At 39.3% G+C, this 13,232-nt stretch overlaps 1 protein-coding gene across 10 annotated transcripts in view; it reads left to right on the forward strand.

Moving 5' to 3' along the window:
- The window catches only part of GREB1L (GREB1 like retinoic acid receptor coactivator), a 145,878-nt gene that overhangs the window by 72,534 nt on the left and 60,112 nt on the right, over window positions 1-13,232 (forward strand). For 7 of the 10 annotated variants that reach the window (XM_064507279.1, XM_026122810.2, XM_026122811.2 and 4 more), the window contains 2 exons: window positions 5,746-5,917; window positions 6,137-6,334. In XM_064507279.1, coding sequence (XP_064363349.1) covers window positions 5,749-5,917; window positions 6,137-6,334 — 367 coding nt within the window. In that variant the 5' untranslated portion in view covers window positions 5,746-5,748. The remainder of the gene's footprint in view (window positions 1-5,745; window positions 5,918-6,136; window positions 6,335-13,232) is intronic. The other 3 variants (XM_026122812.2, XM_026122814.2, XM_064507280.1) reach the window with 1 other exon arrangement.

Consider the following 13,232-nt stretch of genomic DNA (forward strand, 5'->3'; position numbering starts at 1 on the left):
TCCCACTGAATGCTGCAGTTTATATATTCTTCTATATGTATACTTTTGACTTTGAAGTCTGCACTTTTAGTTAGCATATATAATTGTTATTGTTACTGTCATCGTTTCTGCTGTATGTGTGTGCATGATAGATCCTAATGATGCCCTGAATGAAGAAGAAGGAAAAAACAGACACTAAAAACATCAATAGAGATGAGATAAATAATAGAAAATGCTTGAGGTAGCTGAAACAACTAGTTCCCAAACAATTTTACAGTATAAATAGATGCCTGGTCTCTCTTTGCCTAAGATGACCGTTTGAGATACAGAAGCTGTTTTGGGCCCGGCACTGCCTTTGTCAAGGAGCTTGCTTTCTTTCCCTTTGAAGGGGAACTTTTCTGTGGGGTTAGGCCAGATCAGAACTCAGATTATGTGTTTTGAAGAATACAATTACATCATTAGGTTAAACACAAAGTAAGGACTTGATAGAGCCGACTTAATGGAGGGTGTTTGCATCAGATTCATCATTCACTATCAGGTAATTGTGAAATTGCTTTAAGCCATAACAACAACACTCACCCCCTCCCTCATCCTCCAGTTCAGTTCCTCTCCTTTAAAGTCGCTGGGGTCATGACCCACCTGGAGGCCAAATATGTGGTATCTGGTATACGGAGAGATCTGATTATATTTTTGGTAGCAGAGTCTTCAACTCGATGTGTTGTTTTACTCCATAGAGTTATTGGGTAACAATGCACTTCCCAGTGCCATTTTTCTACGTATGTGCAGGACCAGGGTCACCTATTTTTCTAGGTAGAATGAGTTCACTACATTGGTAGCGTTTGCTGTACTTGCAGCATTGCAGAGTCTGCTGGCATTGTGAAGAAGCTGGGTGCTGTTTCTTCTTGAACATGCAGTATCATGTTTCTGCACAAACCTTTTGAAACCTGGATGGCAGCACAGGACAGGATTATTTGCTTGAACCGATGAGACTTCCATGTCAGTTCAGCTTCTGGGGTTGAAAGAGCCCTTAGGATTTCTCTGTGACTTTCACTGCCCACTTAAGCAATGCAGTGCTAAAAATCAGTCTTCCCTGAAATTTTGCATTATATTACTTCCATTTCTATCCCTTTTGCTGGAAGCACCTGGCAGTCATAATTTTGCTTTCCATAATAATGCCCATATTTAATTTTTGATTAAAATCCATAGTACTAATACTTCTCATTTGTGGTCAGGTTAGTGGAATTTCGTAATTGCCTTGTTCTTGTCTCTTGTTAAAGGCCCCAGATTCAGAGGGGAGGGCTGCCTTCCAGATCTGTTGTAAGGCAGTTCTCTTAACTCCAGCAAATCTCTGAGTTAATCCTCTGGTTCAGTGATAGATCACTGCAAAGATGATGTGAAGCAGGCTTAGGAAATCTTTTTTTGAAGAAGCACTGTACCAATAGAGACAGTCAGGATGTGTGCAGTAGTAATCATGATGACTCAAGATCTGGATTTTTGCAAAGAAGTACCCTCAGAGCAATAGAGACTGTAGATGCAGCTGATCTGAATTTTAGGTAAATTCTTCATGTTTCATGTTTCATTGCAGATCTCATTTTGCAATTATTTAATTTCGTGCCTTCTAATCTCTCCATTTAGGAGAAATAAAAATTGTCTGCCTGACCAGGGAGGCAATGTTGGTGAGATACAGAGGTGGAAAACCTGGAGAGTGGCTGTTACCAAACCAAAAGTTCTTCCTTGGTTAGGGAGTAAGAGATGATATAACAGCAAATCTTACTATACATATGTACTCTAGATAATATGTTCATAGAACATGCATGTCCTTGTACAGTCCAATCTAAACCAGAGCTGAAGGGATTGCTAAGAAGGGAGTAGACCGCAGACCTAGTCTGCAAAGATTCAAAAACAAAAGGCAGCTTCTAAATCACATAGGTATTCAGTGGTGCAGGTAAAAAGAAAGGCAAGGCTTGGGATGATGCTGTAAAGATGTGCGAATGGCTAATCTCCAGGAATCTAGCAAGCCCTGTACTAAAGTAGCCGTAATTAATGAGTGTGTAGATACAGAAGGAACTGTTTGCCCTCAGCTCAAACCCCTTGCCAGTGAGAAACCTTTGAGTGCATTCAAGCAGGCTCTGGAGCAACCCCGCGGTTCAGTGCGGTGGGCCCGGATACAGGGCGGGGGGTGTGCCAGGGAGGTCTGATGGGTCCGCGTTGACAACAGGAAAATAGGAGTGTGAGAGGGGAGAGGAATTCCTCAATCAAGTCCAACTCCGTCTTCTCTTGGCCGCTGTCAGATAGGCTTCATTGCACTAAACTTGGGTTTAGCTTTCCCACATCCCCTAGAGCCCACTGACTCAACATCACATGTTCAGAATTGTAGGGAGCACTTGCCTTAATTTCACTCCAGAAATCACTACTATTTTTTTTTTAAACCAAATAGTCTCATACAGGAACATGGAATAATCATTTCACGTGGATTTTTTTTTTAACAGTGAGCATTAATTCAGTTATATTGAATTATTGTTTTCTGTCACATTTTAATGCAGATAGGTGCATGCTTTGATAACAAAGATATTCTTTCCCTTTTATTCCTTCTCTTCAAATTACATCACTTTATTTTTCCTCCAGACTCTCTGCTGCATCCTCAAAAAACATCCTACCGCTCTTAAAGGATATGATAAAGTATATAACAACGTACTACTGATGTTAGTGCTGCCTTTTATGCCAGTGCTGTAGTGCACTCACTGAAGCTGCCTGCCATGTGCACTGGAGGGAGGAAAACAAAATTCTTCCTCATAGAACCAGGCATTCATGGGTAGATTCAAAAGCAGACACGCTAAGGTATTAATGTCTTGAAGCGATGCCCTTGGCTTTTGGGGAGGCTGCATCAGAATTACACAAACCCAATTGGAGAACAGCTTGCAGTCTGGGAGTTTCTGCAGCTCCCCTATCCCCACAGAGGCAGCAGCCTCTTCCTCCTCCTGCCCCTCCTTTCCCCCCATCAACTCCCTTGAACTCCAGATGAGGCCCAGCTGTCCTAATGGCCTCAGGCTCTGTTAGGAGATCGGCTACCTAATTTTGGCTTTCTGGAGCCAGACTCCTTGGGTCCTAGCTTCCGCTGCCCTGGCACTGCAAAAGCCACCTGACACAGTCACCAGGTTTGCGTCACTTGTGCCAGTGCCACTCAGCCACGAACTGCTGTTCCCTGCTACCTCTGCTACCATGCTCTGTCTTGCACAAACACATGCAGGACGAACCTTTTTTCTTCTCTGTTTCCAGGCTACAAAGAGGCCAATGTTTGCACAAGTTGCAGTTCCTAAGCCTTTACTTGTCATTTCCAGTTTCCTCACAATCTTGCTTTGTTTCTCTTGGCAAGCTAGAAATGTCCTTCAGTAGTGCTAACCAACCTTCTCACATAAATCCATGGCATAACCACCATCCACAGGCAAGTCTGTCTGTACAGATTCCATGAAGGCAAGTTAAACAGCTCTGAATCTCCAAGATTTTTGTCTCATGTGTATACTATATTTTATTAGTAGTTTCCCACCAAAATGAAAAGAATTGGCATAGATCATGTACACCCAGTAGGCTGTGGAAAACAGAGATTATGGACAAATTTCAGGTAAATGATGTTCTGTGGAATTGCAGATTTTCTGATTCTTAGAGGTTGATTTATTTTTATTTTGGCACTTTAATGAAAGTATTTCCATTTGCATGCATTCTTGAAATCCTACCTTAAGCTAAGCATGCCTAACATGAAATTCCATCGCACAGAAATGAAATTTTGTAGTATGCAAATTAATGATATAGTAGTTTGTTGTGGTTTCACTGAAATTTATGGAAATATCATTGCTAAGTTCAGTAAAACCAGAATTTTAGCCATTTAGCTGTTTTTCATCTGTTCTTCATTCAAAGGCACCTCACAGGATTTACAGTGTATTACAGACTTAATCCTGCTTCAGCATAACTTTCTTCCAGACTCACTTTGTGAGTTTTCTGTTTGTACACACCCCCTGCCATTTATAAATATTTAATGAAAATTACAAAGTAAGGAAGACAATCTATTTGTCTTCAATAATGTATCACAGAAATACCTGTTACATTAAGAAATTTTGTTTATCTTCATATTGCTTCATATTGGGGTAGGAAAGTGCTGTTGCCCTAAACTTTATTAGAAGCAGGGCTGAGTCAGAGAGGTGGAATGATTTGCCCAAATTACACAAAGTCTGTGACTGAAGAGGAAACTGAGCCTGTCTCCCAGATAGGAGGTGAGTAATTAGATGAGCTTCATCCCTAAATATTCGAGTATTACAGTAATATTTAGCTCTTAAATATTTGTCTATACCAGCAGATCCTAAACACTGTTGTAAGCAGGTTGGCATCACTGCTGCCCTTCTACAGGTGGCACTGAAGTCCTTGAGCAACCCAGGGATCAACCAGGAACAGAATTGCAGATTTTCTGAGTAACAACTTATCTTCTTGGCAAAGGTCTCTTCCTGGTCATAGGACTAGGTGATATCTAGCGAATGGAAGTACAAAGATAACGTTATAGGAATTTACCCTTTTCTGTCTATTGATTTAACTGGGGAAAAATTAGCTCTGTTGAAATAAAATTCTCTGAAAATTTGGTCTTGTATTCTGAATATTGGAAAGTGTTAGATTGTTGTTGTTACTTTGGAGTAATTGTTGTGCAGTATGCACCCAGCAAAGTGGAAACTTTTATGCTTCAGCAAGTCTCCTGTCAGCTCATTGTAAAACCTTCCATGGCCCTCCTGCTACTAAGTATTTACATTTGAGCATCTGTAGGTGAGGGCACAAATATAATAGACTATGGGCTGTAAATTGTCACCTAAAGGGGTAAAACAAGTAATGATCTAAAGTTCTGTTTGTGCTTGAATATTCTATTAAGTTCATGCATTCATCATTGATATAAACAAGCTGAAATGTTAACTGTCAAGGTAGATATTTAAATGACTGTTATCACTTTACTAGTGTAAAGCATAATGTAAAATAAAAACATTTCACAGCATTTGCTGTGTATGGTTTGGATGTTGTTTATTTCTTAAAAAAAAAACCCAAACCTTTGTTGTAAGAGTATGATTAGACAATTTGAATTATATGGGTTGGACTATGCATGTAACAAAACCTAAAATGTGAATCATAGCACTACACTGAAAACAAGGGATGAAGGTCCCTGAAAAGACGGAGAACTTACCTTCCAATTAATTTCAGTTAATATTCAGAAGATGAAAAGTTTAAGTTATTGGATATCTATACATAATGGTTTCTCTGCAGACAATAGCATGCCCACAAGTAAAATTGTGTAAACACACAATTAGACAATTAGCAAATAAGCCAAGCTACACATTTTTAATTTCTTTGCTCTTCGTGTTCACTTCTGTAGTATGCTCTGAAAATCCTAAAATAATAATTATAGGAACTTTATTTACCCTCTATTAATTCTATACCAGATAGTTTCTTGAGGTTGTTGACAGAAAATGTAGGCAGAAAACACAAAACTTTGTGTTAGAGATGTGCTAAGAGCTGCCTTTGAAATAAGAGGTTACAGAGTCTACCCGATTCAGAGAAATACGAAATTCAGTACTAGTGAGAGGTGTTATTTTCATAGTATACTCCATTACTGACTATAAGTCATTGCTAATGCCTGTCCTGCTGGACATTAAAAAGATTTAACTCTTCATTTGTAAGTGGTCTGTGTATGCACATTCCCATCCCCTTATCAACTAACTGTTTTCTTTGTGTTTTTAGATCATGGGGAATTCTTATGCAGGGCAACTAAAATCTGCCCGTTTTGAAGAAGCTCTTCATAACTCTATAGAAGCTTCTTTGAGATGTAACAACGTTGTCCCACGGCCCATCTTCTCACAACTGTACCTGGATCCTGACCAGCCTCCTTTCTTGCCGGAAGGTAACCACGAAAGTATGGCGCATTTCAATTGTCATTTTTCTATACAAGAAAAGGGGGGGATGCTTTTCATTAAAAAAAAACAAACAAAACCCCCCCACTGCAGTTAATTATGTGATGCAACATCTGAATTTTAGACCTCCTTGAAGAGAGAGAGTGGCATGCTGGTTATTTTAAAAGGAGGTGGGTGCAAATACTTATGAAATGTTTATTTTATTCTGTATACTTGCTCAGATGTGAAACCAAAGGTGGAAGACTTGGATAAAGAGTTAGTACATCGCTATTCACAAAATGGAAACATGGACTTTCCTAACAACCAAGCTGTTAATGAAATGGAAGATGAAGAGGAAGATGAAGACATGTCAGATTCAAGTAGTCCACCAATCCCATATTCACAAAAACCTGCCCCAGAAGGATCTTGCACTACTGATGGTTGGTGTCCATTCTTTTGCTTGAAGTGATCTTTACAATTACTTCTCATTTACAGTGTGTTCTTTTTAAAGGTAAAAACACTTGAGCTAGGAAGTCTGGCTGGAAAAATTGTTTACAGTCAGAGCCTTGGATCTGAGAGAATATTGAAGAAGAGAACTTGTTTCGGACATAAAATGTAATATGTTATTTGAAAACAGCGTCACTTGCTGTGGCACTTTATGTTAGTTTCTAAAAGTTTCTAATTTACTTTGGCCATTGTTGGTTTACAGACATCGAAGCAGTTACTTAAGTAAGCATCAGTATGGCTGGTTCTCAGTTCTTAAATTCTTGTCAGAGTGGTTATATATCGAGGCTTCTCAGAAACACTGGCAAAACTGGATTTTGTTGCTCCTAAGGAAGAGGGGCCTGTCATGGGCAGAGGGAAGAGTTTGGAGAGAGAAAATGGAGACCTGGTGTTACTTCAGCTACCAGGGCCATAAGAAGGATGAAAAGTTTGTTGCTGGTGAGGACACCCCTTTTCCCTGGAGATGGGCCATTTCCCCACAGTTCCTTTTATGGGAACTGCTGCGGTAGGCAGCCTGTGGTGCCTTATAAAACAGGTGGTGGAAGCATGTCTATTTTGTCTTCCCTATTTGCTGGCTATTGCTTACTTGCCCTGAGCTGGCCTGGTTATTGTTCAAGATGAGCAAAATTTTTGATGGTACTGTTTTGGTTTTTGTTTTTAAGTATGTTAAAGAAATGATTATGAATATACTTGTTGGACTAAGTAAACTTTGTGTAGTTGGTTCATCTTATCACATAATTGTGATATTTTGAAGATACAACTGTTCATTAAAGAAAGATCTATTCACAGTTATTATATGGGCTTCTCTTAAAAACAGCCAACCTCCCTCCCCGTGCCAACTCTTGAATACAAACAACCCCTCTCCTTAGACCCTAAAACCCTTATGGATGTTTTACTCAACATCTTCCGGAATTATGGGCTTCCTTGTGTAGAGGCCATAGAAAGATGTGATTTGTAGGATGGTTTTATACTTTACTGTAGTGTGTGGTTACATGCAGTGATAGAAGTAAGCCTCAGTTTCTGCTAATCTTTAGAAATTTTTTATGGTAATTGGTGCCAAACATTGACATTTTTGCCTTTGTCCCTTCTGAATGCAGCTTACATAAGCCTGTTTACTCTCCGTAACAATGTACCTCCAGTTCCCTGAAACACAAAGAAATAGAAAGACTGCCTACTGTGGGAAGCTGGGGGAGACTGTTAAGAGAATCTGTTACTCAGTTTTAAGTTAGTCACTGTGAATAAGACATTTTGCTATCTTTCATGGGCTTGTAATTCAGAAGGAGCAGAGAAGGAGAAAGTATAATATGATGTATTCCTAGGAAGATATTTTCGGTAGAGAATAAGAATCAATAATGGCATTGTACAAAGTGCTGCAAAATCTCCTCTGGAGAGCGTGAACAGTTCTGATCACTTCTGTTAAAGAAACATGAAATAAACTGGATGGGATGCAGAGGAGAACCAACAGGATGTTAAAAAGGAAGGAGTTATGTCATAAGAGGCTTTTTGCTTGCCAGAACAAAAACTGAGGCGACATATGATTACACCTTCTAAATACATCCAGGGTGAAACACTAAGGAGGAAGAAGAGCTAGTCATGCCAACAGGGTCCTGTTGTCAGAAATCTAATGGGTGCATAAAATGGTGGTGAATCCCTTCAAGTTAAAAGTTGAGAATTTTTTAACTGTTAGTGACAGAGTTCTGGAAGAGCCTTTCAGTAGCAGGAATAGGGACGAAAAACTTACCTGGCTCCAAGGGGACCATTTGTTCCATTGTGAAAGAACCTTTTATATCACATCAAGAAATCTTTTTTACTCCTAAACACCCAGTGTTCAGATGTTCTTGTGGTCCATGATTGTATTCACATGCCTGGACAAAGATATTACATGTGAATTTCCAGGTAAATGCATATATCTTTGGTTAAGATGTGACCTTTTCCTTCATACGCACACTGTGCCACATTCCCCAATACCTTTGCCACCTCTGCTCTGGATGGCTTTGCAAGGCTGCCCTGTCTGATGTGGCAATGCAGGTAGGTGCTCAGCTGTCAGTCAAGTGCTGACTGCAGTAAAGACGCCTGTGGTGTAGCTGCAAATTGTACGTCACAAGATTACGCATAGTTATGCTATAGTTAAAGAAATATGTTAATTACATTGTGCCCTTTAGTATGTCTTGGAAGAAGACTTCATATGTGCAGTTCTGTGGTTTGATTTTTTATCTAAGCTTTTTATGATCATGGTATCCTGGAAGGAATTTTCCTGTATTATATTCTCAGAATTTAAGGATTGTTCATTACTCTTCAGTCAGATTTACAGTTTCAAGTTTACAAAGTCTATCTCTCTATTCAGTGTTTTCCTCGAGGAGCTGATTTAAGGGAAAGGGATTCTGAACCTGGAAAAGGAAAGGAAAATACATCTTCTAAAGTATTTCTAATAGTACATCAGGACAGTTTCATTTAAGTGTTTGAAACACCCAAGTTCCCAAACATTCACTCTGCAGACCATACTCAGTAAGGTATTAATTTGATAGATCATCTTTCTTCTCGTGCATAGGTCCTTCCAGAGACATAAGAAACAATCACTGCCATTGTTTGCATTCCTTATCTTTCTTACTTAATTCCAAAGATAAATAGCATTAGGAAAATGTTTTAAAATGCTATTAGACTAATTGAAGTCACCATAGCTGTTTGGATGCTTTAAACTGAACATGTATTTAATTGCTGATCCAAGATCAGAATCTAGGTACTAGAACCTGCAGTTATAGTTCTGCTTGCTGCGAAACCTGTCTCCCAGGTTTTAACACAGATTGGGTAAAATTTCTTCCATTGTAAGGTATTTGTGCTGTTTGTTTTGCTGAAATCAGGATTTATGCCATAATCGTATCATTTTCTGCAGTGATCTGTTGCTTATATTCAGATGGCAGAGCTGTCAGTCATATATGCATAAAGTAGGTCTTACTGCCTTTATTCATCAGTAAAAATAAATACCTCACAAGTGACAGTTTAGTTGGATAGTCTTTACCAGCTGGGTGTAATATTAGATCCCTTAACCTTCCTGTTAGTTAGCCGTTGGAAAGAGGAAAGGGCATTTGTAGTTGATCCTCATTATTAGTGATAAAAATAAAGTGTTTTAAACCAAAAATAACAACAATATTTGGGGGATTCACTTATTTGGGAGGCTTTTTTCTGCTCAAGATGAACTTTTGTAAGTAACATTTCTTCCATGAAAATAAAGTTTCAGTAAAAATACTTCATCTTCATAGAAGTATCTCAAGATATGCAACAAAATAATACAAGAAGCTGTTCTTAACCACTTGTTTACTGTAGCTTTAAAACAGGCTATTTCTAATTTGTGGAATAGCATTTTATGCAAGATGTGTGAAACACAATAGTAGCACCTTCCTTTTGTTAGTAAATCCTCAATTTACCTGATCCTTAAAGAAGGGCCAAGGTAGTTTCAGAGGCAATTAGGTAAGCAGGTACTTAACACCTGATCAGTTACTGTGAAGTTACAATAGCAAGTGACAGTGACCTGTAATTCATATGTAATTCTTGGAAGCTAATTTCTTATGCAATATCCCATTTACTGCAGTACATCAAGGGGCTGATACCCCACGCTGAAACTGCTTTTTGTTACTGGTGGGGGAAAAACTTCATTTTTAAGAAGATACCAGGGCTTATAGGTGTCAATAGTTGTGTGGACACATTTTCATTTTCAGGAAGATCAGACTGTATTAACCTAAATGAAGTGATATTGGAGAACGCAAATGTGCTTCGCAGAAGCAAAAAACTATTGAATTTTCTTTCAAAGAGATGCAGATAATGTCTGTAAAAGCTATTCATTATTCTGTTTTGTGGCTGCTCTCGGTATTTGCAAATCTCTAATCAGAATATAAATTCCTGCTCGTTTTTTTAAAACAAAGCTGAGATCCTGTGGGGAGATGATTTTTTAAATGCAGCAGCTCCTATGTGTGCTTTTACTTTTGAAAATTACATTTTGATAAACAATTTAATAAAGAGAAAATGTTTTGCAGTGGCTCATAGGCATTCTCCTCTTCATGCTTATGTGTCCATAAAAAGTGCACATATAAATGTGAATAACACTAAAGTGACATTCTTTTTTCTTTTTTTGAGTTGCATGTGTTACTGCTACATGACATAGCAATTTATGTGCAAACTCAATTATAAATGAATAGCTATGAAATGTAAATGGATTTTTACATGGCTAAAACCTTAAAATTGGGCTGCGCAAGTTACACTTTCACAGAGAGGTCATGTTTTGTCTTCGTTGAAGTGGATATATCTCACAGAGAATTAAATATCAATGCGAAATCATGCAGAAAAGAAAAGAAAAGGTTGGGGTCTCCAAGTTGCTTGTTAGCTAGAAAAATACATCTTTATAATTAGAATGCAACAGAGAAGGTGATTAATCCCTCCTTCCTCTCCCTGCAGTGAATTACTTGCTTCCACATAAATGGTTCTTGCATGGAATTTTCCGATTTGGTTTAAAAAAGCAGCAGGAGTTAAAAACTAGAAGAGTGATTTGCAGTCCCCAAAGCAGAGCGAAGAACGATAATGAATGGCTCTCGAATGTACTGTCTGCATTTCTGTGAAAGAAAATCCAAGACTTTTACTGCACAGCGGCAGATTTGCATTCTCTAAATATCTCTTGCTGTAAGTTCCCGCCAGATGTACCTGGCCAAACTCGCCAGCCTCCCCATGCTGCTGTTGATGCAGCTGTGGAGCAGACAAAAGCCCCCGAAGGCTTCGAGTTTCTGTCTGTGCTGCCCCCTGTTGCTGCTCCCTCCTTGGGATTGCTTTCCTCGCTGCAGAAGGGGAGCCAGATGAAATTGCTTTTAGGGTCAGTGCTGTTGTTTGGCTGGCTTGCAAAGAAAATGAGGTTTATGCAATTGCCTGCATGTTCAGCGGCCTGCTTGTCTGGAAGCCAGTAGCTGCTTTCGGCCCCATTTGGCAGAAAGGTGGAGACCTTAAAAGTACTGAACTTCAGCAAGATTTGCAAAGTCCAGGAGCTGGTTAGATGACATCGGTGTCCCCTAAGGCAGAAGAGTAATTATATCTCTCCTCTTCCACAGCCCTGTTCCACAGCCTGGCCATTCAGTGGGCATGTGCTGGCCGGTCAGTCTGCACATACACCTCTGGTCTAAAGACCTCACTGACCGAAGCAGATGAGGATGTAGGAGAAAACTGGGAAACAAGGAAGAACAGGGACATGGGAAGCCTCTGGGATTACTCTGGGTGGAGTAAGAGAAGATACAGGGAGTGAATCTCAAGTGTTGTTTGCAGATCAGGCAGGATGCAGCGTTTCTGTGGTACAGCCCTACTTATCCTAAACAGTGAGAAAAATTAAATGTGTTCGGATCACCAGTCTCTCAGAGAAGAGGCTGCAGTTGCCTGTGATATTGGACTAGGATGCATAGCTTCATTTCGATGGGGACTGGTAAGAAGTTATTGAGTAAAGCTCATCACCTTGTTAAAATGTTGTGGTGTGTTTCGTAGGGTTCTCCTGTTCCTGCTCCCAGGGGTTCATCCAAAATGGTGATGTGAAGTTGTTCAAAATGCAGCTGAAGGTGTTTTGCCAGCACAGCTTCCAAATGGCTTCTTAGCCTGGGTCATAGCAGGTCCTTGCTTAGCCCCAAATCCCGTGGAACGCTGGAGCATTGCTTCAGCTGAGTGGGACATTGAAATCCACAAGCATCCAAAAAGGCTTTAAGTTTCTTGTATGATATTCAGCACTCTGAATGTCATATGCCTATTCTGAAAGCAAGTCCATATTGAAGTATAACTGTTACCAGTGTTGACAACCAAAATCCTGCTGTCTTTGACGTCCTCATATTGCTATCAGCTAGCAGCTCATTCAGAAACCTCTTATTAGTCACTGTTTGCACTTTATTAAGAAAATTTTTAGGTAGAGACAAGGCTGAACTGTAATTGTTGAAGACATAAGTTTAAATTTGTCTCCAAATCTTATCGTACTTATTGTTTCATAATCCTTATCTACCGATTTCTTGCTTGCCCACATTGTCAGCAGTGGGGAAATGTCTGCATGTAGGCACAAGACTGAGCATACATCGGACCATGTTTTTAACAAGTTGCTGCTTGCTGGGAAGTTTATGATAACTGACTCTGCATTCCACTTTGTGCATGCTCTTTGTCCAGTAGTTTTGAGATTTAAAAAAAAGAAATCACAAAAAAAAAATTTGCTTCCACCAACTTTACCAACGTTTTAAATTATGTGTTTTATCACTTGTAGTTAAGAGTGCAGACACATGTATTAATAATGGTTCAAGTGGTTCTTGGTTAGGCTGTGATTTTGTTGTGTTCCCATATGCTTAGTCAGTGTCTTCTTCCAGTGGTTTGATTTTTCTTTAAAAATTCTATAACAACTATGGACTGCTTGAATAATATTTTAAATTAAGTGTAATTAATACGCATTGATAGCTGAAGTCTTAATAGGTATTGCAGTAATTTCAAATTCAATGTGTTTGTTTTTAACAGTATTAGAACTGTAATTTTCTTTATTTTGAAATATTGATTCATGCAGATGCGTGTGTTGTGTACATCAGCATATTTGTATGGTTGTAGCAAAAGAGAGAAGGTCCATGGATGAATGTGTAATATCTTTGGACTCCATACTTACCCTGAAATAGGGGAGTTTGCCACCAGGTATTGCTGGGAGAGGTGCGAGGGCAGGCTCTTACTGTTGGAGCATCATTCTTACAGCTGTAGAAGTAAGAACTGGAGGGGAATACAACACATAGCCTTAATAAAACTTGGGAGTGCTTTCACTAACTTCTGTCCAAGGGAAATCAGAAAGCCCCT

This window comes from Dromaius novaehollandiae, chromosome 2 (genome assembly GCF_036370855.1).
Source record: "Dromaius novaehollandiae isolate bDroNov1 chromosome 2, bDroNov1.hap1, whole genome shotgun sequence".
NCBI classification, from domain to species: domain Eukaryota; kingdom Metazoa; phylum Chordata; class Aves; order Casuariiformes; family Dromaiidae; genus Dromaius; species Dromaius novaehollandiae.